Consider the following 26,465-nt stretch of genomic DNA (forward strand, 5'->3'; position numbering starts at 1 on the left):
CGAACGGCTGTGTGGTGTTTAGCTGCCAGCCGGGTTAAACCACAACAAATTTGAATTGCCTTTTTCCTTTTTTTTTTTTTTTTTTTTTTTTTTTTTAGTACAGTACAGTGCAAAAATTTGTGAATCTAAAAAAAGTGAATCTAAAATAGATTACTGAAGCAAAATAGGATTCTTAGAGGATCTAACATTGTGACTCAAAATAAAGCATCTGCTGAAACACTAGATGTGGACCAGGAATAAGAGGAGAAATTTTGAAAATATATTTCTGAAATTTCAGAATTTGGAAATCTTTTGCTGATTAGTTTTACACACCATCCAAATAGGAAATACCATTTCTATTATTAATGTTTATCTGCTTTGAAACAACAGTGATATTATCATCATATGAACACAGAGCTAAATAAAGATTTCTGTGAGAAAATAAGCTATTTGGGGTTATACGGTATACTCCAAATAAATAAAATAAAATATATCCAGGATTATTCTAAAATACAAAAGTGTTAAAGGGGTTCTGAAAAAAAAAATAAATAATAATAATAATAAAAAAAAAGATTATCAACTTTTATGGATGACAGGTCCTTCATGTGCCTTTGAATTTGAACCTGTAATACTGAACACAAAACCACGCTGAAGTTGCACTTTCCCAATTTTTAATGCTTTTACCAGCATCTGGTAAAAATCACTGGGAGAAATGCAGTGATGAACTGTGATAATTTTCCCCTTTTTCAGGTCTGCAATAGTCATACTACTGCTCTCCTCCATAATTCAAAAGTATGGAAGTAATTTATTTATTTATTTTAATCTGCTTAAGAAGTAGAGGAAAATACGATGAATTTGCATTCTTGAAAGTGCTGCTGGGAAGTAACTTTTTTTTTTTTTTTAATTTAAGAAAATAAAACCACATACAAAAAAATTCTGACAGCAATGTTCTTGGCTAACATCTTACAACAATTTTATATGGAATTCTGTCTATGTCTTATATAGTAGGCTAAGAAAATCATGTAAGAAAAGGCTGCTATAGATCACTATATTTTATTTACAAACTACAGTTACCCTATTCTACATTTGAAAGTTCAAAGAACTATTGAGATGAGTGATTTAAGTGACATTAAAAAGAAAAGCTAGATTCTGGATTACATAAGAGACATAACATGCAAATGGATGCATACAAATCTTTTGTATATATGTCCATGTATACTTATAAAAATGTATGGAGATTGTGCTCATCTCTACGTGCACTTCCACATCCTGAAATTTAACAGTTCTGTTGATAAATATTCATAGTGATGGATATACACATCAACATACAGTTCAATATTTTCTTGTTAAGTTTAATAGGCAAGAATTGTGTCTTTTGTGTCATTTTGTATTTTTTTTGGCTGATGCAGATGTTTTACTCTTTTATTATTAGAGACAAACATTGCAAACATTGCTCAATTGTGTCGCTCTGCTAAGTGAACTTAAGCTAGACTCATCTTCAACACTTACAATAAAGCCTTGTATAAAGTACTAAGTACTTCTACTTTTCAGTGCACGTTTTTTTTTTTTTTTTTTTTTTTTAAAAAAAAAATTTTTTTGAAATTTCCAATTTTTTTAAAAATATTATCAGTTTTAAGCAAATTCGTGTTTTTTTTTTTTTTTTTTTTTTTTTTTTTTCCCTGCAAGGATTACTTTTTATTTATTTATCTTAAACAATCAATAATACTAAAGCATTTAACTTGTCTTATTACCAGATAGTTGCTGTACGCTGTTTAGTTCAATATCTGAGTTGAATTTCTATAGTAACTTGTTTAAGTTAGGGGTTTCAGATATTCTGAAATTCAAGGACAGAAACTTTTCAAACAGGTATAGACTATGTTCAGGAACAATTTGTGTATATTCAAAATGATTCAAAAATGTTGTATTCACTTGCTTTATACATCATAGAAATTAATAAATGTGTGGTTTCAGCTGGGATAGAGTTAGTTTTCCTCCTAGTAGCTGGTATGGTGCTGTGTTTTGGATTTAAGATGAGAATAATGTTGATAACACACAGGTGCTTTAGTTGTTGCAGAGTTCTTACACAAAGTCAAGGACTTTTCAGCTTCTCATACAGCCTTGCCAGTGAGGAGGCTGGGGGGACACAAGCTGAACAGCTGACCCAAACTGATCAAAGAGACATTACAGAATCACAAAATGGCTGAGGTTGGAAGGAACCTCTGAAGATCATCTAGTCCAACCCCCTGCTGAGCAGGATCACGTAAAGCACACTGCGCAGGATGGCATCCACATGTGTTTTGAATATCTCCAGAGAAAGAGCCTCTCTGGGAAACCTGTTCCAGTGCTCTGTCACCCTTGCAGTAAAGAAATGCCCTCTCATATTCAGCCAGAACCTCCTGTGCTTTAGTTTGTGACTGTTGCCTCTTGTACTCTCGCTGCACACAACTGAAAAGAGACTGGCTACATCCTCTCAACAGCTTCCCATCAGATATTCATACACATTGATGAGGTCTCCCCTCATTCTTCTCTTTTCCAGGCTAAACAGGCCCAGTTCTTGCAATCTGTCCTCTTATGACAGGTGCTCCAGTCCTCTAGTCATCTTAGTAGCCCTCCTCTGGACTCGCTCCAGTGGTTATATGTCCCTCTTGTACTGGGGAGCCCAGAACTGCCCACAATACTGCAGGTGTGGCCTCACCTGGGCTGAGTAGAGGGGGAGGATCACATCCCTTGACCTGCTGGCAACACTTCCAAATGCACTCTAGGATACCATCAGCCTTCTTGGCCACAAGGGCACATTGCTGACTCATGATCAGCCTGCTGTCCACCAGGACTCCCATGTCTCTCTCTGCAGAGCTGCTCTCCAGCAGGTCAGCCCCCAGCTGTGTTTGGGGTTATTCTTCCTTAGGTGCACTTATTCTAGTGCTTGGGGTTATTCTTCCTTAGGTGCAGGTCCCTGCACTTCCTTTTAGTACTTCATGAGGTTCCTCTCAGCCCATCCCTCCAGCTTGTCAAGGCCCCTCTGAATACCAGCACAGCCCTCCGGGGTATCAGCTAGTCCTCCGAGCTTTGTGTCAGCAAACATGCTGAGATGCTCTGTTCCATTGTCCAGGTTGTTGATAAATAATTTGAACACTGGACCCAGTACTGACCCCTGGGGGACACAGGCCTCCAACTAGACTGCACCACTAAGCTCAACCCTCCAAGCTCTGCCACCCAGCCACCTGGATCAATCCACCTCACTGCCCACTCATCTAGGCCGCACTTCCTGAGCCTATGAGGATGTTATGAGAAACAGTAGACAGTGTCAAAAGCCCTGCTGAAGTCAAGGTAGACATACCACATGGCATCATGCTGAAAAATAAATATGGAGTGGCTAGCCAGGGAAGGGAGAGAAGGGGAGGAATGGGACCGCTGCTCAGGGATCAGTTGGTCATCATTCAGCAGGTTGTGAGCAATTGCATTATGCATCACTTGCTTCATACAATCTTTACTTATTATTAATATAATTATTTCCCTTCCTTTCTTGTCCTGTTAAACTGCCTTTATCTCAACCCATGAGCTTTTACCATTTCTTTTCCCCCAGTTCTCTCCCCCCTCCACATGGCTGTGACGCTTCGTTGCCTGCTGGGTTAAAGCACAACTCCTTTTGGTGCTCAGTGTGGGGCCCAAAGAGTTGAAGCACGGAATGTTAGGGATTGGAAGGGACCTTGAAAGATCATCTAGTCCAATCCCCCTGCTGGCGCAGGAACACCTTGATCACGTCACACAGGAACGCATCCAGGTCGGTTTTAATGTCTCCAGAGGAGACTCCACAAGCCCTCTGGGCAGCCTGTTCCAGCATTCTGCCACCCTCACCGTGAAAAAGTTTCTTCTCTTATTTAAGTTGAACCTTCTATGTTCCAGCTTGTATCCATTGCCCGTCTTATCATTAGATGTCACTGAAATAATGGCATAATGTTGATTTTTTTTTATTATTATTATTATTATTTTTCTCTCAGGGTTGTTGTGTTGATTCTCAGAATTGTGTTGTATAGCATATTACTGTATGTGTTCCCTATCATGCTGTTTATCATTTCTGAGGGCTGGTTTAAGGTTATTGTTTTGCTGTACTGTATAACACTAGTTTAAGATATAATAAAAATACCAGTCGTGAGACAATTCTGGTATTTCTACTCAGCATTGCTGTCATTGCTATCAGAAACTATAAATAATTACAGTCTTTACATTTTCTCCTCACGGAGCCTATCTATGGGGGGGAAAAGGGCACAACGGAACAAAGGGGGACACTCCTCCACTTCCTCACTCTTCCTTTCTCCTTCACCTTCCTCCTAGAGAAGCCTCTAGGCTAGGGGTCTCTTCAAAACTTTGAATATCCCTGGGATATTCAAGCCAGCATGTTACTATTGTTATGTCTCCTGAATGCATTTCAGGTTTTGTTTAAGGTTAAACAATTACTTAAGCATCCCACCCAGAGATCTGTGCTGAGGCAGCAAAGTTAGGAGTGGCAAAGAGTATGAGAGGATATGGGCAGGCACACAGAACAGTGGGCACCACCTGTCCTTTGGATTTCACCCTGAACAAGTGCAGAATACTAAGCTTCTAAAACGCTTGAAGACTGTGCATCACCACCCTGGCAATTCCAAAGTGAAACAGCTCGGGGGAACGTTCTGTGGCTTGGCCTATACTTATCGCGCCACAGCCAACCACCGCCCCCCGCCCTGCCGCCGCGATAGGCCCCAGCGACGGGCACTGCCGCCGTGATGGGGCCCTGGCAACACCGCAGGGCCCTGCGGCGGGCCCTGCCCTGCGCCCTGCCGCCGCCACAGGCCCTGCGACTGGCTCCGCCGGCGCCACCGGCCCTGCCGCAGTCCTGGGCCCTGCCCCGGGTATGTGAACATCTAACAGCAGAGAAAACTGCGATTTTAAAGGGAGAATAAAAATAGTAACGTGGAGCTGGTGATTATAAAGCATCAAAACAGCCCAGAAAAAAGCTAGACGGAGTGTTATTAAAAATACCTTGTTACTACGTTGTTCAACTCTGTTGTTATTATCACAGGCCTAATCTTAAGTACTCATAATGAATACCGAGAAGTACTTTTTTACCCCCAGCATTCTGCTTCTCATAATGGACACATAATAGAAAATTACCAACTTCACACGTATTATTAGCAGAGCTAAGTCTAGATGAACGGTTGCACTTAGAACTAAGGCATTCTGAGATTCCTTTTTCTGTTGTTTTATTCATAACCTTTGTATAGCAGCTGGGTTAGTGGGAAAATAGTGCAAACAGGGCCTGTGTGCTTGACAGTGCAGACAATTAACAACTGAGAATCTGAGCACTTAAATTCTAGATATTGCTAAGTTAAGATAGTGGATAGCACAAACTTCAAAACCTAACCTATGGTTCAAAAAACAAACAAACAAACAAAACAGACAACTACAAAAAAAAAAAAAAGGCAGAACAAAACATGTTTTGTTCTTTTTACATTTCTGGTTAACATTAAGACTTACGTTATGTAGATATAGCTTGGTGAAAATAAATTCTGGAACAAGAAATCAAAACATTACTTTGTAACCTACACACTTATTTTCCATATTTTGTTCACAAAGGGCCTCTCCTCTTGGGAGTATGGGAGTATTGTCAGGGCCTGCAGGGACGTGACAAGGAAGGCTAAAGCCCATCTGGAGATGAAGCTTGCAAAGGAGATGAAGGATAATAAGAAGTGTTTTGTTGTTGTTGTTTTAAGTAAAAGGAAGACTAGGGATAATGTGGGTCCCCTGCTGAACGAGGGGGGTGTCCTGGTAATGGGGGACGCTGAGAAGGCGGAGATGCTGAATGCCCTCTTTGCTTTGATCTTTGCTTCAGAGTCTCCCACTCCTGGACCCTGGAGGGAGGAGAAAGAGTCTGGGAAATGGAGAGCTTCCCTTCTGGTTGAGGAGGGAGTGGTTCGGAAGCATCTGAGTGGGATCAATGCACACAAATCCATGGGGCCCTGATGGGATGCATCCACATGTACTGAGGGAGCTGCTGGATGTGATCAGCAAACCACTCTCTATTATCTTTGAAAAGTCTTGGAGAACAGGAGAGGTGCCTGAAGACTAAAGGATAGTCAATGTCACTCTGGTCTTCAAGAATCATAGAATCATAGAACATCCCGAGTTGGAAGGGACCCATAAGTATCATCAAGTCCAACTCCTAGCACCACAGAGGTCTACCCAAAAGTTTAGACCATGTGACTCAGTGCACAGTCCAATTGCTTCTTAAATTCAGACAGGCTTGGTGAAGTGACTACTTCACTGGGGAGCCTGTTCCAGTGTGCAGCCACCCTCTCGGTGAAGAACCTCTTCCTGATGTCTGGCCTAAACTTCCCCTGCCTCAGTTTAACACCGTTCCCATGGGTCCTATTACTGGTGATTACGGAAAATAGGTCACCTGCCTCTCCACTACCCCTCGCGAGGAAGTTGTAGACTGCAATGAGGTCTCCCCTCAGCCTCCTCTTCTCCAGGCTGAACAGGCCCAGTGACCTCAGCCACTCCTCATAAGTCTTCCCCTCTAGGCCCTTCACCATCTTCATTGCCCTCCTCTGGACACTCTCCAACAGTTTCACATCCTTTTTGTACTGTGGTGCCCAGAACTGCACGCAGTGCTCGAAGTGAGACCGCACCAGCGCAGAGTAGAGTGGGACAATCACTTCCCTCAACCGACTAGCAATGTCGTGCTTGATGCACCCCAGAGTACAGTTGGCCCTCCTGGCTGCCAGGGCACACTGCTGGCTCATATTCAACTTGCTGTCAATCACAACCCCCAGATCCCTCTCTGCGGGGCTGCTCTCCAGCGTCTCGTCACCCAGCCTGTACGAATGGCCAGGGTTGCCCCATCCCAGGTGCAGGACCCAGCACTTGCTCTTGTTAAACTTCATGTGGTTGGTGATCGCCCAGCTCTCCAATCTGTCCAGATTTCTCTGCAAGGCCTTTCCACCCTCAGCCGAGTCTACAACTCCTCCAAGTTTGGTCTCGTTGGCAAATTTGCTCCAAACACCTTCTAGTCCTACATCCAGGTCATTTATAAAACCATTGAAGAGCACTGGCCCTGAAATGGAGCCTTGAGGGACCCCAGTAGTGACCATCCGCCAGCCTGATGTGGCCCCATTTACCACAACCCTTTGAGCCCTGCCTGTCAGCCAATTGCTCACCCATCGTATGATGTTTTTGTTAAGTTGTATACTGGACATTTTGTCCAGTAGGATCCTATGGGAAACCGCGTCAAAATTGTTGCTGAAGTCTAAAAGGATCACATCAGCTGGTTTCCCTTGATTGACTAGCTGGGTGATCTTATCATAAAAGGAAATCAAATTTGTTAGGCAGGACCTACCCTTCATGAACCCATGTTGGCTGGGACCAATGACTGCATTGTCCCCCAGGTGTGCTTCAATAACTTCAAGAATCTTCTCCATAATCTTACCAGACACTGATGTGGGACTGACAGGCCTGTAATTGCTAGGGTCTTCTTTCTTGCCCTTCTTGAAAATTGGCACAACATTTGCCAGCTTCCAGTCTACGGGGACCTCCCCAGATTCCCAAGATCATTGAAAAATAATTGAGAGAGGTCCCGCGATTACATCAGCCAGCTCTTTAAGCACGCTGGGATGAATCCCATCCGGACCCATGGACTTGTATGGATCCAGGTGGAGCAGCAAATCCCGCACACATTGAGGGCCGGTTGGAAGTTTCTCATTCCCACCGTCAAGGCCCTCCACCTCAGGGCACCCTTGGTCCTGAAGCCCATCATCAGTGTTGAAGACAGACGTGAAGCAGGCATTAAACATCTCTGCTTTGCCTGTATCATTGTCTGTGAGGAGACCTTCCCCATCAAGTAGCGGACCTATGTTTTCTTTGGTTCTCCTTTTTCTGTTCACATATCTAAAAAAAAAAAAAAAAAAACTTTTTATTCTCTCCCACAGACATGGCCAGCTTCAAGTCTAGTTGGGCTTTGGCCACATGAATTTTCTCCCTACAAGCATGAACAGCATCCCTGTATTCCTTCTTCGTCACCTGACCCTCCTTCCAGCAGCCATACACTTTCTTTTTTTGCCTGAGCTCCAGTAGAAGATCCCTGGTCAGCCATGCTGGCCTCCTGCCCCACCTGCCTGACTTCCGATATTTTGGAATTGCCTGATCTTGTGCTTTTAGGAGGCAGTGCTTAAAGACTGACCAGCAGTGATGGACGCCAATGCCGTCAAAAGCAGTTTCCCAGGGGACCTTGCTGACTAGTTCCTTGAGCAGCCTGAAGTCTGCTTTCCCCATATCCAGGGCTGAAGTTTTGGTGGCAGTTTTCCTTTTGTCACCATAATTTCTAAACTCAACCACTTCGTGGTCACTGAGATGGCCGCCAGTTGCCACATTCCCCACAAGACCCTCTCTGTTCTCCAGCAACAGGTCTAGGAGGGCACCTTTCCTAGTTGGCTCCCTTAGCACCTGCACCAAGAAGTTATCATCTAGGTGCTTTATGAACCTCCTGGACTTGCTCGTGTCGGCCGTGTGGTGAACTCAGTTGACGGCTGGCAAGTTGAAATCCCCCATAAAGACAAGGGGAGTTGATCTTGAGGCATCTCTTAGTTCCGCAAATAATAATTCATCAGTGTTGTTGTCCTGGCCAGGTGGTCTGTAATAGACTCCCACAATGACATACCCTTTATTTGTTTGTCCCTTAATCCCGACCCAGAGGTTCTCAACTTTGCCATCACTGACCTGAAGTTCCACTCATTCCAGCCCCTGCTTCACATACATCGCCACCCCGCCACCTTGCCTACCCTGCCTGTCCCTCCTGAAGAGCCTGTAACCATCTACTGCAACACACCAGCCACAGGACTCATCCCACCAGGCTTCACTTATGCCAGTGATGTCATAGCTGTGAGAATGGGCGAAGACTCCTAGCTCATCCATTTTATTTCTCATACTGCGTGCGTTTGTGTAGAGGCACTTCAAATATGCCTCCCTACAAGCAGCATCTTGTGGAGCTGCCCAAAGGACCTCACTGGCACACAGTCCCTCTGATTCTAGCACACCATCCCTTAGCTCATCACCAGCGTGCCTGGTTTTATCCCCTTCCCCCAAGAATGGCAAGAAGGAGGATCTGTGAAACTACAGGCCAGTTAGTCTCACCTCTGTCCCTGGAAAGGTGTTGGAACAGCTTGTTCTGGATGCCATCTCCAAACAATTGGAAGAGAAGAAGGTTATGAGGAGAAGTCAGCATGGATTCACCAAGGGGAAATCATGCTCAACCAACCTCATTGCCTTCTATGATGGCATCACCAGCTGGGTAGATGCAGGGAGAGCGGTGGGTGTCATCTACCTTGACTTTAACAAGGCTTTTGATATTGTCTCCCACAACATTCTGCTAGCAAAGCTGAGAAAGTGTGGGATAGAGGAGTGGACAGTAAGGTAGGTTGAGAACTGGCTGACTGGTCAAGGAAGGTGGTGATCGGCAGCACAGAGTCCGGCTGGAGACCTGTGACTAGCAGTGTTCCCCAGGGGTCAGTGCTGGGTCCAGTCTTGTTCAATATCTTCATCAATGACCTTGATGAGGGAGTAGTGTCCACTCTCAGCAAGTACACTGATGATACAAAGGTGGGAGGAGTGACCAACATGGCAGAAGGCTGTGCTGCCATTCAGCAAGACCTGGACAGGCTGGAGAGATGGGCAGGAAGAAACCCAATGAATTTTAGCATGAGCAAGTGTAGAGTCCTGCACCTGGGAAGGAACAACCACATGTATCAGTACAGGCTGGGGGGATGACCTGCTGGAGAGGAGCTCTGAGAAGGACCTGGGGTTCATGGTAGACGACGTGGTGGACGACAGGTTGACCAGGAGCCAGCAGTGTGCCCCAGTGGCCATGAAGGCCAATGGGATCCTTGCATGCATTAAAAGGAGTGGGGCCAGCAGGTCAAGGGAGGCGATCCTCCCCCTCTACTCTGCCCTGGTCAGGCCTCACCTGGAGTACTGTGTCCATTTCTGGGCTTCCCAGTACAAGAAAGAGACAGGGATTTTCTGGAAAGAGTCCAGCGGAGGGCCACAAAGATGATACAGAGCCTGGAGCATATTCCCTATGAGGAAAGGCTGAAAGAACTGGGTCTGTTCAGCCTTGAGAAAAGAATGAGAGGGGATCTTACTAATGTTTACAAATACCTTAAGTGTGGGAGACAGAGGAATTTGCCCAAACTCTTTTCAGTGGTTTGTGGGGACAGGACAAGGGGCAACAGGCAAAAAATGGATCACGGGAATTTCTGCACCAATATGTGAAAGAAATTCTTCACAGTGAGGGTGACGGAACACTGAAACAGGCTGCCCAGGGAGATTATGGAGTCTCCTTGTGGAGATATTCAAGGCCTGTCTGGATGCCTACCTGGACAAGCTGCACTGGGAACCTGCTTTGGCAGGGGGATTGGACCCAACGATCTCTTGAGGTCCCTTCCAGCCCCTACAATTCTCTGATTCTGTGATTCTCTTGGGCTAGGACTGGAAATTGTGAATGTGTTCCCGAGCCCCTTTATTTTTTTTTGTTCATTTTTAAACTTTTTTTTTCTTTTTTAATTTTCAGATGGCAGAGCTTTGTACTTCTGTCTTGTCCTGAAACATCCACAGCTTAAAAGTCACCTACACTTGAAGGTGCGGTACTGTGATTCTAGAGATTGAGAGGGGATCTTATCAACATCTACAAATACCTGAGGGGACAATGTAAAGAGGATGGAGCCAAACTCTTCTCAGTGGTGGCCAGTGATTGATAGGACAAGGGGTAATGGGTATAAATTGAACCACCATATTTCATCACCATATGAGGAAAAACTTTTTTATGGTTTGGGTGACAGAGCACTGGAATCAGCTGCCCAGAGAGGCTGTGGAGTCTCCTCTGGAGATACTCAAAACCAGCCTGAATACCATCCTGTGTAACATGTTCTAGTTGACTCTTCTTGAGCAGGGGGGTTGGACCAGATGATCTCTGGAGGTCCCTTCCAACTGCAACCCTTCTGTGATTCTGTGATCTAAACGCTGTTTGACTAACAATAATTTGAGCAACGACATTCATAATAATGAAGCAAGGTATAAGTTGTGGCTCTTCAACAAAAGAGTAAAAGACAGAGGTGACTAGCTTTTTACACCAAAAAAGCTAGGGACACTGCTTTAAACATAGAGTACATGCAATTCCTTCATTTATTTTGAAGACCAAACTCAGAACCAGCTTTAATTTTTTTCAATCTTTCATTTCATTTTGGCCAATGAACTTCTAAATAAAGTTAAGCCGTAGAGGGATTAAAATGAGACAATTTTATGCCTGCATTAACAGTAAAAGAAAAAGTGTCTACCTTTAAAGATCTAAATAGAAAGTTAAGAGAATTTTTTCCTGGTCAGTATATAAACACTGAAAAAAATATATATATAATAATAATAAAAAAACCAACAGCAGCAAACAAGTAGAAAATGGCCCAAAATATGTTGTGCATTTGAATTTAGAATACATGTCATCTTTACTCCCTCCCTGACCAGTGTCCTACAGCAATTCTATCCTTCCTAATGTTTTGGAGGAGTCTGAGATGGCGCCTGTACAATTTGATTTTGTGTAAAAATACACACTAAATCTGATTTCTGCTACATTAAGAAGTTCTCTGGTAAAATATATGATGCATGGAATGAAATAAGCTGTAGTTCTAGAATGAGTCTTTAAGCTTGCTTCCTTTAGTACTTGACCACTAATATTAAAGACTACTGGATCAAAATACAGTTTTAATTGGATATATAGGAGATGATACAGTGGTATAGATAAACCACAGGTTAGATGCTAAAATATAACATTGATTTGTATTTCTTTACTGGAAATATTTGTAATATGAAACTAAGATATAATACACTCATTTTTAATGCATATTCAGTATAGAAGAAAGCTACTGCTATCACCAGCTTGTATTTGTCAAACAAGTACTAGATTAATTTGTTTGCTGTTTAAAGGACTATAATGAGATTACAGATACATCTCACTCATTAATAGTGATAAAATGTTGATTATACAGTCATTTCTTACATTGCTAGTTGCTAATGCAAGTGCATACCAAATTGGTCAGCCAGAGATTTTTTAAATGACCTGAAGGCTCATAGTTTAATGAGCTTTTGTTAGTTGCATGAACTTGCCCAAGACCAAAATACAAAATGTCAGCTTTGTCTACAAATCCTGCTGCTCTTAGTGGCTGGCCAACACATCTGTGATAATAAGAACAGAGTGAACAGAGAAACAGAGAAAGGAAAATTCGTTTTGAAAATAATGTAACATTCTTATCTCTGGGGAAAACAAAGGAAATATATAAAAAACCGCCTTCCTTTGAGGAAAATATTATGTTTCAATAGTGTGCAGTTTTACTTTACTGACTTAAAACATGCACTTTGGCCACAACAACCCCATGCAACGCTACAGGCTTGGAGCAGAGTGGCTGGAAAGCTGTGCAGAGGAAAAGGTTCTGGTGCTGCTGATTGATTCTTGCCTGATGTGCCCAGGTGGCCAAGAAGGCCAATGGCATCCTGGCTTGTATCAGGAACAGTGTATTCAGCAGGACCAGGGAGGTGATTTTCCCCTTGTATTCTGCTCTGGTGAGGCCGCACCTCAAGTACTTTGTTCAGTTTTGGGTCCCTCAGTACAAGGACATGGAAGTGTGTCCAGAGAAGCTGGTGAAGGGCCTGGAACACAAGTCCTGCAAGGAGCATCTGAGGGAACTGGGGTTGTTTCGTCTGGAGAAGAGGAGGTTTAGGGGAGACGTTATTGCTCTCTACAACCACCTGAAATGGAGGTGTGGGGAGCGGGGGGTCGGCCTCTTCTCACAAGTAACTAGTGATAGGACTAGAGGGAATGGCCTCAAGTTGCACCAGGGGAGGTTCAGTTTGGAAATTAGGATACATTTCCTCTCAGAAGGAATAGTCAGGCATTGGAACGGGTTGCCCAGGGAAGTGGTGGAGTCACCATGCCTGGGGATGTTTAAGGAAAGGTTGGCCTGGTGCTTAGTAGAGTGATGGTTGGACCAGATGACCTTGGAGGTCTTTTCCAATCCTAATGATTCTATGATTATCGATACAAATCTGTGATTCTGCAGATCTCTATGATAATATTTTTTTCCAGAGGAATTCATAATATTTTCTTAGGAAAAGGTTGAAGTGTTTGAACTTCTTCCCTCTTGCTGCCATGATGTTGACAGCCTTGATAACCTGGGAGAACATCCTTTTTTTTTTTTTTTCCCCCATCGAGAAGTATCACTTTTTCCATCAAGTAGTAACACTTCTAACAAAATTTTTTGAAATTCTATCTTTTAATATTTAAGTTTAGCATCTCTAATTAACTACGGTAAACCTTCTGTATCCATAATCTCCAAATGCCTTCCTATAACAAATCTATAAACAACTTCCTTAAATGATTTAATTCATTGCATTCCTCTCTAACTAAACTTGCACATTTAATATCCTTTTTCTTTAAAACATTTTCAACATCTATATAATCCTTGGCTCTATTATCCCCACCCCTATTACCTTAAAAAAAAAATACAACAAATTCTATAGCTTCTCTTGCCATTCGGCTTAATGTGGAATAAACAACAACAAAAAAGGCATAGAAAACTTCAAGGCAGCCGTAGTAGACAACGTTTTATGCCAAAGAAGTGTATATACTAAGACCATTGGCAGGATTGTGCAATATATCAAGGTCCAAATAGAAGAGAATTTCTGATGAGTTAGAAGAGAGAGAAGCAAGACCAATGCAGAAATCAGAAAGACTATGCAGCTAGAGAATGATGCTGAAAAGAAAGATGGCACTGTAAAGGGATAAAGCAGCCTGGAAGAATCCAGATGGAGGACATAACATGCAACAGGAGAAGACTATTAGACTGGAAAAATGTGAGAGAGGCCAGAGCGGAAAAAGCCAAAATTCAAACCATTTCAAAAGTAACTACAAGAAAGTAGGAATGTAGTGTTTAATTCAGAAGTTGCTTTACAACTAAAGTTTGGAAATCCTACAAAAGCATAGAGAGACTACATAGGAAGAGGGACAATTTTAACCAATTTAATTTGAAATTGTACTTGTTTTCATCACAGGTGCTGTGCAACTCTGATGGTGATTTCAGTTTACACATTTTGGAGGCTCCATTTATGAAAGCAGTACCTGGAGTTTAAAGATTTCTTCATGTCAATATTCTTATTTTTACCAAAACCTGTGCTCATCTCATGGATGCAGTGGCCAAATTTAGATTTCAGCTTACGTAATTTGGAGTCTACTTGGAAGTAACAAGATGTGCACTCACTATATTTTGTGAGCAGCAATTTGATATGAGATAGAAATGTTCCCTCTTAAAAAAATAATTAATATTTTTAAAAGTTCATTCAAAAGTAATTTAAGTAATGCAAAAAGTAATCTATTAGTCCTGTGGCACTTACTTTTTGCCTGTGAAAATACAAGCTCTGGAGTTATACTCCAGGTCTTCATAGGCCAAACTGAAAATAATCACAATACTTCTGACAAATTAAACTAGTCTGAGAAATCAGCAGGAATTAACATTGCTTCCTGTACAGCAATAAAATCTTTAAAGACGTCTGCATGGGGTAAACTATCTTAGGTTCCTTTAAATATTTGCATATAAGAAAATAGCAGGAAGATTCGTGAATTTCACAAAGAGATAATATCTAGCACAAATCCTTCACTTGCTTTTCTTTAGGAAATCTGTCATAATGAAAGGTGATTCTCATTTGTTCAGTTTTCTTCCCAATAACAACTTGTATTTTTCCTTCATATTATTTGAATGTGCTTACAAAAAGAGGATTCTGTCTCATACTCTTTGAAACCCATGCTGTTGGATTCTTATCAGACTTAATTATGTCTTCTCTCAATTAGGAATTGACAAAGATCAAGACAACATAATGCACTCTGTCAGAATTTCCTAATTTTCTTGTCTATCTGCCAACTAACATCAAAAACTTGTATCATGCCGGAAATGGGATCAAATTCTGTTCCTGATTTTTTTTTTTAATCAGCAGCCAATTTTCTGGATATGACTTCCACTGGAAAATTTCACCCTGTTGTATGTTTACATTGCCATGTTTCTATTACAATATCTTTTTCTTCTCTATTTTATCTGGACTTCTATATTTTAACCTCAATTCCTTTGCATCCATTATCTTTTCTTTAGCCTTTTTTTTTTTTTTTTTTTTTTTTTTTTTTCTCTCCTTTTATTTATGTATTTATTTTTCTGCTTAAGTGATGTTCTAGGACTTAAATAAAATCTGGGAAAAGGTGTCTAGTTGATTACTTGATTCATGTTGGATATGGAACCCAGCAACAGCAAGGCAAAGAGTTTCAAAGACTGAATATTATGTGTGTCCAAAGCTCAAATCCAAACTTGAAACTAACACAGTAAGGGAAATGTAAAGATGTGAGAACAGATACATTTATCTAAACGTACAGTGAATTCATCAGATGTTCAAGAACCCAGGGTGTGGAGTGTTTCATCAGAACAGAAACAATGCAAGTTATATTAATGTGTGTGGTTCCACTATCAAATGTCTCTGACACCACTAAAAGTTACTTCTACATCAATCAGGTGACAAAGGTCAAGTTTTCATTTAAATCTAATCACGGTGATATCAATGGTACAAATTTGTCTGTTTAAATATAGCCAAATCTTATACTTGGTCTAATATGAAAAGGCAGTAGGCTACAGGAAGAAGAAGACAAGATGAAAGAAAGTATTAGACAGAAGCACATCCTTTGTGCTTATCTGCAGTTTTCTGACAAAACATCAAGACTTCACAGGCAAGCTAGAAGATTAATTTGCTATACAAAAAGGCACCGTCACAAAATGATTTCCTAAGAAATATGCATAAAGTTCACATAAAAGTATGCAACCAGACTGGTTTCTGAAATTGAGACAACAGAAGTGTTTGAAAGCTTCCGCTGCAAGTCACTACATTTTGTAGTGAACAGAAGCTGTTATATCTTGTCTTTCATTGATTTATCATTACTGACCAAATAGGAGTCCTTATTTTAACAAAAAATTATGTTGCAGATACGACTCTGACAATTCTTGACACACTGAACTCTGAAACTCATATTTGATTGTTAATTTCGTACTGGTATTTATCAGAAGAAGCTTGTTTTTGCTGCAAGAACCAATTTAATAGAATAATTCAAAGTGCTCCAAAACCACATGCAAAAGATGAGGTTATAGTTAATAGCTTTCAAATATATTTTAAATCTTAGATCATTATTTTTTACTTAAATTAGGATTTTTTTATGCATTAACCAGAATTTATTGCAAGCTAAACTTAGCAGTGTGATTTTTCACTAATCTAAGATGCAGTTAAAATAATATACTGTATTTACAAATAAAGCTGGTATGTTGTGTTTGCTGTTCACTTTTCCAGCTTCTGGCATTCCTGAAATATGTACAACAATTCCTCTAATATCTGAGCATAAATATCAAAAACACATTATCCTCTCAATTTTCCTAAAATGCAACTGAATTGAGTTATTCACATTTAAAAATAAAAAATAAGATTAGACACAAAATGCCAGAAAAACTTGCGTGCTCGACTGCTGTCTCAGGTAATATAGTTTTGGCTCCTTCTGCATTAGAAGACATAGACATTCAAAGATGGCACATATGACACTGCTTCAGTGCACCGGCTAAAAGGAGATTACAGTTCTACACACAACACTTATCTGGAGGTGAGGGAAGCTGGTTTCTAAATCTTACAAATATTCTAGCATTTAGAGATATTTTGAGATTTGCATTAAAAGTGAAACATCTTCTGTAAATGAATTTGAAAAACTCACTGCAAAAAGCCTTGAAGATAAGCAATGAATTACTGTTGAGAAAGCTGTGGGTTCAAATGAACTACAGGAGGGACTATCCAATTTCTTTGTATCCAGTCACCGGACTATTGAATGAGATTACCACCATTTTTCCTCTGATTTAATTAGTTCTGCATGTGGCTGGATATGTACCAGGTATGTACGTCATAAGATCAAACATTAAAAATGAAAGATGAATAAAGAATGCCAGCAAATTTATTTCCTCTTAGTTTACACAAATAAGGGTAGATCAAATTCTTAAATCCACCTCTTCTGACTTAGCTGGCATGGTAAACAATACCACACTGAAATCTGTTAAATGGTACTGTTAATGTAAGGTTACTAATGTTTAGGAAAAAGGCAGTAAGAGATTAGTGCAATGTCCTTTTTCAGAATTATGATGAATGTCAAAAAACAAAGCAAGAACCAACCAACCCCCCCCCCCAAAAAAAAAAAAAAATAGAAAAAAAAAAAAGGAAAACCTCAGTTTCTCTGAAGAACTTAACCAAAGCTCACAGATAGCAATCTTACCATTGATATCAAAATGTTTATCAGTACATTTGGAAGAGGCCCAAAATGATCACATCACCGAAATTAACAAAGAAACTACTTCTAGTTGCATTTATATTTCCTTTTAATAGTTCCTATTAGAAAACAATAAAAGCCAAAATAACAATACTTGTGCTACTTACATAATATGATGAATAATGCAATAAGTTAAAACATTAATGGAAGTGAGAAAAAAAGAAAACTAGTATATTAAATACTCATAGTGTAACAACTCTTTTCTAGTCTTCCTATCTGTTTCAGTCTGATCCAGAATACGTTGCTGAACAATAATGTTTTTTAAAAAATAATAAAAATCCACACTGCTTTATAGGATCAAGTATGAAAAAAAAAGCTATTTCCCAGCCACTACAGGTACGCATGAGTGTTGTGCTCACTGTAAGAGAGGAATTTTCTATTTTTTTCTTGAGTAACTTGCAAATAATAGGGTAAGGAAAAAAAAAAAGATAAACAACCACATTCTCCTTTCAGAGACTGGAAATCTAGAGTAACTGCCCCCAGTTCATAACTTTTGTGCGCCTCAGTACCTAAGTAGAATTAAATAGCAGTTGACTACAAGACTCTTGTAATCATTCCAGCACTCTTTACATAGCAGACTTTTTTTTCATCTAGTATAGAAGGATTTGAATCTAACCAAACACTTAAACACATCTGGAGTTTGCAGATGTCTGCAATTGCATTTGTAAATTCTAGTTAATCCAATTTATGTTGTAATCCATGTCAAAATACTGCATTGGAATACAGCCTGAAAATTCAGGAACTTTGAAATCAAGTCCAGGTATGAACTTTGTTGCTGAGGGTGTTTTGTAGTTACAAAGCAACTTATCCCAAACTGCATAGAACTAGAATGATTCAATGCAGTCTCCAGTGTAAACAAATTATAAATTCATATATGACAATAATTCAAAGTGTTTGTAGTTTGTTATATTCCAACAGCCAAAATTTTAGAGTCTGTATTGTTCTGTGGCCTGAAACAGGTATGACTAATCATTTTTAGCATTCTGAAAGAAGCAATATGCAACAATTTTATATGACAGACACATACTCAATGAGATTATAAATTAGTTTCCCAAGAGAAGGCTCACTAATAAGATCATATATAAAATTCAGGTCACTTGATTTTATGACTCAGCTAATGTGGTAAAAAAAAAAAAAAAAAGTATAACTTCATAATATAAATTCAAGTTCAATCCTTTTTACCATAAACATTAGCACCATTGCAAAGTTGCAAAGGGCAGGCTTCTTGTAAAATTAAATGATCTAATTGTAAAATGTATTTGATATCTCCTTGCAGAGAGGTTATTTCTAAAAGAAAAATAAAATATTCCATATTACATTAGGAAGGTATAAAATTTAAGCAATTAATTTTTAGTGCTGGATAAGACTGATGTCATAGAAAAAATAAATATGCAAAACTTTTTTTTTTTTTTTCCAATTATGATTTACTGATCCTATTTGAAGCACATGCTTCGTTTATTTTCAGATGTATTTACAATACCAGAACAATTATATTTGTAAGGGAAATCATACAAGCAAAGAAGCTATCTGTTCTTTAATGTTGTGAGATGATGAGAGAGTGTAGAAGTCCTTTAACTCCCTGACATACATCTGAAAAAGCAGTAAGCTGATAGGGTCAAAAATAGGCCACTTGGCTTGTCTTACATGGTAATAATGTATTATGGACTCATACTGCTAACTTCTGAGTACTAGAGAAAGTTCTCTGCTAAAAGAATATACCAATAAATTTTGCACTTACATGGCAAAGTTTTTAATGTATTGCAAACCCATCTGCTTTGCCTCCTCAGACTTTGGCAGTGTCTGCAACTTACCATTTCCATTCTCTACTATGGCCAATGGTTCTCTGTAGACTGCTGTCTTTCTCAAGGTTTTCATAGTCCTTTGAACTTCTGCCAACAGCACCGCTTGCAGTGCCTCAATAATCTGTCAAAAATGCAAATTATAATTGGATTATATTGGTACTTCAGTTATTTATCTAAGCACTTGTCCCTTTTAAGCAAATACCACAAGATTTTAAGATGGTTGAGTAGATACCATTAGAAAATCAACATTTACCAATATCTTTCAGGCAGTGATAATCATGTGGCTCTACATGCACAAAGGAACAAATGTTAACTGGATAGCAATTAAGTGCTGCAAATTGTGAATTGTGACTGTTGTTCACAAATTAAACATTAATTTTCCTTAATCTCCAAACTAGAATTATTTGCCTATGACCTATTTGATATCAAGGGGTCATGACAATATATGTTAAAAAGGACAGGTGGTGATATCATCCAATAAAAAATATCTTTACTTGCTTCTTTGTGTGCAATGATTCATGGACTGAATAATGACTTCGTGTTTTGACATTTTTAGAAATTTGGTTATCCAGTCTGTCTCCAAAAAGCTTCACAAATGTTTCATTATTAGTGGGAATCTTCTATTTCTCCAGCTCAACCATGTTAATACTTCATTTTTTTTTTTTTTATTTTTTTTTTTTTTTTTAAACACAAGAAGCAAAAGGTTCCACAGACTCCGATTATCCTAAAGGAACAACTGCTGCAAATATGAACAGCCTATAAATGGCACTTGCAATACCTGTTACATTAACACCACATGTGTGTTAAGACAGTGCTGTTTAGAGACTGTGTGACAGGGTTATTATTTTTATTCTGCTTTAGTGGAGAAGCCCAAGGAGAACTTGGGAAATTTTAAAATCTAAGACTTGTATAAAGCATATGGAGACCTTCCACAATGGACCTGAGCTTTTGTAGTTCCTACTCAGTCTACCTTTCATTTCAGTATGATGCAGAATGGTAGCACGTGTAACTTTTTATTTGGTATGTCCATCAGAAAACGGATACATTCGCCCCCCCCATCCCCCATCCCCAGTAGGTAGTTATTGAACTACTCTTCCTGAAGGACAGAGAAAATCTAAAGTTTCCAGGACAGTGTACCCCACCTTAACATAAATATAAATGTAAGTTGCAGATAAAAAAAATAAGTTTAATATGTTTCAATTATAAATGCTCTTTATATAATATGAAAAACAGTATGTTAATAATTTAAATTAAATAGAAATTTAAGTCAATACAAAGGTTTCCTCAAACTGCCTGGAGGAGAGAGATTTCATCTCACTAATCAAGTACAGTGAATTCGTGGGCTATCCTCAATCACATTTCTAACTGCTCTTGTAAATTCAAATCATTAAGCAGAACAAAGGCTGTAGGTGTCCTTGATGACAAAATTCCTTATTACAGACAAGCATACCCCAGTCAGGTTCATAGTGTGAAAGTTCACAGCGAATGAACACCACTCTGTGTATTGTGACACAGTGCAAACCATCTTGTTATAATAGCACTTCATTTCACAGTGGAAACCAAAGGCATTTTCTGATTCCTCACATCCACAGTACCCTGAGCTTTGGGAATTACAGATCCTGACTTTATAGAGGACTCTTACAATGAATCTACAATAATTAAGAAAGAGAAGGAAGCCCAGAGACATTTTCATTGTCCTAGGAAAACTTCAGACCAAAAAAAAAAAAAAAAAAAAAAAAACAACAACAAACTAACAGGGTTACACAAGAGAATTGTACGTCTATTTTTCTGATATACTACGAACCTGTCAGTAATCTGGATATGATATTCATTGCTGTGTATGTCAGCCAGACAGCATTTATAAAATGTGATTTCCTCTAACATCTTACAATGGAATTAAAACAACAACAAACTGTTGCAAATGGCACAACATAAAATTGTGCAGGCACCTGTATGTCTCTGCATGCTACTCGTCTATCACTGTTGAATCCCCATTTCCACAGGGCTCAGTGTGGTTTCACATTTGGTTTTGTCCTCCCACTGTGTTTTCCACATCAATTTATATACCTCATCTAACATTATCTCCAAGCTCAAAAATCTCCAGAAACTTCGCCCATTTTTAACACAAAATGCATTTACATGAGTACTTTTCATTTTCTTTGACACTTTCCAGTCTGTCTTTAGGATTCTTCCAAATTACATGTAAAACTGCTATCTTGTTGGCTAATTTTTTTTTTCCTTTTTCTCATAATTGTAAAAATTTCTGAAACCATCATCTACTTTTGAGCTGAGATTGTGAAATATGATAGAAATTGTGCTTCTTCTAAGGGTATACCTGACAAGGTATAAATACTCTATGTCCAACTACAAATGGAGATATTCAATGGTGAAAGGTAATTGCTTGACCATCAGGACCTGCAGCACCAATATCTGCGAATAATTCAAACATAAGTGAACAAGAGCTGAAGCGAGCAGTATTGTTACATAAATACTGTTATATTGACTTTCCTTTCTTCTCCTAATCAGTTATTTCCAAGCATAACTATTCTAATAACAACTAGGTCTGCTGAGAGAAGACACTGGACATCACGCCTGGTTATTGCTCAGGCGTTAACCTTTACAGGGTTAAGCCTTCCAGAATCCGACTCCCAGGTGCCTGTATAATACAGGCACATCAGGGTGCAAAAAAACTACAGATCAAAACTACAAAACTGCAGCAGACTGGTAGAGGAAAGCAAACTGGATGCTAATATGAAGAAATTGATAGCCAACCCCTACTACAAGAACATATAGTCATATGGAGCAGGGAGAACATAAATTAAATTATCCTTCCTTCTAAATGACAGTGGCATGGCTATGGAGGAGATCCACTATCAGGGGAATTGTTTAGACACTAATAAAGTAAGTTGTTTTCAGGTAAAGAGTCAAACACAGTAAAAACAAATGCATCCATAGCTTTTTAGGGAAATTACTGTAAACTTGAGCAGCATAAGTAAAAAAGGTACTTGCTTATCTGTACTACTGTCAGCAATGGCCTTAACAGGAAGTGGTCTATGGCTTGAAAGTAAAATTCTCTGTAATATGCCTCAGATTTATCCCATCTTATTATAGGTATTAACAGAAAGGAAGTAACTGATGTGACAGTACTATAGGTGTACTGCAGAAATCCACAGAAAGAGATGAGGACGTACATAGATGATTCATTCCTCCAAAAATATGAACAGTCCCTCCACAGTTTCTATCTTTTCCCACTGGTGAAAGAGGAGGCTAAAGCAACCACAGTCCTCATGCAAATGGTTATGTCAGAGGTCTAACTATGTCATCAGCAGTTTTCCTAAGGGAAGACTAAGCAAAGTAGCTAGCTAATTATAGATGATACAGGTTTTCTTGTAGAGAAAAGGAATACAGTAAGATCAGGATGATGGAGGAGGACTTCCAAATCAGGACCTAAATGTTATACACTGAAGCTATATAAACTGTTTTTCTGATGGTGGTCCTGAATTAATACAATTCTAACAAGGTCTTATTACTTGGGACTATATAACAGGATGGTTTCAAGATTAGAACTGACTCATGTCCAAGTAGCTCAGAACTAAAAGAAACAGATGCATGACTCCCTACTGATTGTGAAGGCATTAGTAGTTAATGGGACAAAGCTAAGAGATTTCCATATGGATGTCACACCACAGATTCCTCTTACTGTCATACATAAAACAGTGACAAACTGCTGAATCCCCATAGACTGATTGGTGCCAAACAAGTCTGACAGACTGCTTGCATGTTGCCATGTAATAAAATCCTTGACCATATATACAAAGATTAGAGACAGCATTTTTTTTAGTGGAACTACTGACCTATAAAAGATTCATGCAAAACTCACTGTTTTGATACTGATTTATTTGCTGAGATTAGCACTGAAAATAGAAAAAAGGCTATGGAAACATGGTTGTTTACTATGTCTTACAAAATGTTATTCAGCTCGTGGAATAAGGCATATTGTAGGAAGAAGCTTACTTGGTCTATAAACATTTTTATGAAGAGATAAAGGACTTCAGTCTTCAGGGAAGTCAACCTAACAAGAAGCAGCTTCATTCAATGAGATAGGAAAATATCTTAGAGCAGAAGAGACTGAAGCAAATTATTTCTTATTGTATTCTTCTTCTTGAAATGACTGAGTAAAGGAATAGGAAGAACACGTTTCAATCGCTATTATTGGAATAATAAAGAGCTAGGAAAAGCAAAGGAATCTTCCTAGTGGAAAAAAGAAATCTTCCTAGTGGAAAAAAGGATGCTTATATCTCCTGGAATCAACATCAAAACACTTCAGTTGCATTACAGTTTATTTTTTTTTTTTAATTGTGTACCCTTTCTGCCACAAAGGTTTCATAAAGCTGCAATAATATAAGAGTACAGTAAATAAAATTAAAATACAACTAAACATCTATTATAGAGGAACAGTTTAAGTATAGAGTAATCACAATTATTTTTTCATCATATTAAATGTTTCTGGGCAAGCAATTATTTCTATATATGTGTATCTCTGAAAAGGCCAAAACACTTCAGTAATTTCTGGGTGAGGTGGGAGTGTGGCAAAAAGCAGTAGTATTTCACCCAAAAGAACAGGAAAATGAGTGAAGATTACCTTTCTTTTAAAATCAACCTGTGAAATAAATCCTGTAAAAATATTTTTAAAATATGTGCATTTTTAAAGTTTAAAACAAAAAGACCTCCCTTGGCCCTTAAACTTCAATAAGTCAGTTAGTAAAGTCATGATCAATCATTTGCAGCAAGTTCTTTCAGTTTCCTTGTTTGCACAGAATCTGTTGTAGTACTGTAAGGAGATGAGGAATCAATAAATGGCAAATCCTTTGGGTCATGTCTGAGAGTCAGTATCCTCCATAAAAGATATTAAAAAAAAAAAAAAACACAACACAACAACAACAAAAAAAACCAACACTTTTTAAAGTAGAATAACTAGCAATGCTGGGAGAGAACATACATGACTGTTTAATCAGGCTATTCAGGATTTACAGTTTGGCCATGAATCTGTGTTTATATAAAGAAATCAGTAATATAGCCATCCTACTGTCAACAAAACTATCATTTTATATAAATCTTGGGTAGATGCATACCCACCCCTACAGCCAAATTCACAATTGGCTTTGAATGTTCTGGCATTTACGGCAGTTTGGCTGCAAATAGGAAAAAAAAAAAGCACTACAAAACTGGTTAAAGATCATTGCAAACCTGAGTCTTAATAACATTAAAATTTGTGTAGGATTGATAGGATGGTATTTGCAGTACTTCACAATTTCATTGTCTTAAGATCTTTTCAGATGAAAGGTATGAGGTAGGTTATTCCACACCTTATCTTTCCACACACTAATCTCCGTTGGTAGATAAGACCATTATCATTGCATAAACTTACCAGTCACTAAATTCAATGGAAATTATAAAAACATGCTGTGAACTCTAGAAAACATCACTAAGCATACTTGGTGATTATTCATTCAGACTTTAGGACAATTTCCTTCCCATATTTGAGCATGCACATTAAGGCTTTATAAATAGAATACCCCATACCAATGTAATCTTATTTTAAAGATATGAATGGCATGATTTATATATAATATTTTACGTAAATTAGTAACTACTTTATCACATTACAGATTCCAAGTACAAAACTACAGTCAGTGTCACTTAAAGATTAGACTGTTGCTATTAACACAGCCTATTACCTACCTTTATAGATTGGTCGCTCCAACAACAAATGAGTTTCAGCAGTGAAACTCTCCTAAAGTCAGGGGAATGGTGTTTACTTGTTTCTGAAAAACACATATATAACTTATGAACTGACAGTACACACAAATACCGAAATACAAAGATGTTAAACATTTTTAACTTCAACAACATCTGAAAAAGAGTAATTTCTCAGAACGTTTCAATCTAATGCCATAAGTACAAGGCATCTACATCACATTGCCATCTGAACTATTTATTGTTATCCAAAATCAGATTAGTCCTTTTTGTTTACAGTTGTCTGCTTATTTGCAAAGACCAAAAAAAAAGTATTGAAAGTAGCCTGATTGCACAATACAGTCATCCACTGAGATGATGGAGTCCTGCCATGAAAACTGGAGCTTGAAAGAATTGCATGGTTATATGCATATGTAAAGTCAATTGTATTCACTAGTATAGTCTGAAGGGGATCAGTATGTTATTCAGTAAATGGTTTTATGAAATAATTATGTTTGTCATTATCTAATTAAATATGTAAACATATGTATATACATTCAGGTATGATCAAAAAGAAAAGTGAAAAAGAAAGGAAAATAAAATGAGAGCGTGTGATATTATTTTATGGGATATTATATGGGATTAGATGGGATAAGAGCAAGAATTACATTCTTTATCCCTGGTAGCTGACATAACGTACCATCTTACACAAAATGTAAAGGCTAATACAAAAATATAAAATGCATTGACAAAATAAGGCAAAACTGAAAAAAAAAGTAAACTTCTTTCATTCTCACATTTTAATTTGAATTTCTTGAGATTTGTTCATCAGGATGAATTTTTCTTTTTTTCCTTTTTCTGACACGGCAAAACTTGCAAAATTGCCAAGTTGAATGTTGCTTGATTTTTTAGTTTATTTGTTTTGTTGACCAGCAGATATGGTAAAAACATTTTATAAGTACAGGTAATTAGTGCCAAATTTTCAAATGCTATATCCTCGGGTTAATGATTTGGCATTGGAACCAGATTATGAATTTTTTACTCAATTAACATTCTACCTTTGAAACAGATTTTGCTTCATTTCAATTATTTCAACTGAATACAAGTTTAAGTATGGCCTGACTTCATTGCAATAAAAGGGAAGATGTTATTTTTCTTTCATGTTCTGTGTCAATCAATCCAAGTCTCTGTCACTGTAAAGATTATTTCAAACACAATGCTCTCTCCCTTCCCCCCCCAAACAAAGCAATATTTATTTGAATTGGCAGCTTTTATTGTTCTTACTAACCTAGATAAGAGCTAACCTGAAGCTACTCCATTCTAAACATAAATAGTCTTTTGAGCAAGTATCTCCCATAATCAAAAAGAACAACAAATATGGTACCTTATCCTACCTCATTGTCTGTTCTCATGCAAATATAGTACAGTTTAACGTCCACATATATGCAAAAGGCTCCTGTCCTAATTTAGCTTTATTCCCATCTCTTTTT

At 38.5% G+C, this 26,465-nt stretch overlaps 1 protein-coding gene across 8 annotated transcripts in view; it reads right to left on the minus strand.

The window, feature by feature from the left end:
* The window catches only part of WDR72 (WD repeat domain 72), a 122,397-nt gene that overhangs the window by 33,731 nt on the left and 62,201 nt on the right, over window positions 1–26,465 (minus strand). For 4 of the 8 annotated variants that reach the window (XM_035335687.1, XM_035335688.1, XM_035335682.1 and 1 more), the window contains 2 exons: window positions 24,982–25,064; window positions 19,249–19,360 (listed from right to left, as the gene is read on the minus strand). In XM_035335687.1, the coding sequence (XP_035191578.1) occupies window positions 19,249–19,360; window positions 24,982–25,064 (195 nt within the window). Of the gene's footprint in view, window positions 1–17,873; window positions 18,388–18,408; window positions 18,725–19,248; window positions 19,361–23,577; window positions 24,134–24,981; window positions 25,065–26,465 lie in introns of those variants that run through there. The other 4 variants (XM_035335684.1, XM_035335683.1, XM_035335685.1 and 1 more) reach the window with 4 other exon arrangements.

The sequence above is a fragment of the Oxyura jamaicensis genome, chromosome 10 (assembly GCF_011077185.1).
Source record: "Oxyura jamaicensis isolate SHBP4307 breed ruddy duck chromosome 10, BPBGC_Ojam_1.0, whole genome shotgun sequence".
In the NCBI taxonomy this organism is placed as follows: Eukaryota; Metazoa; Chordata; class Aves; order Anseriformes; family Anatidae; genus Oxyura; species Oxyura jamaicensis.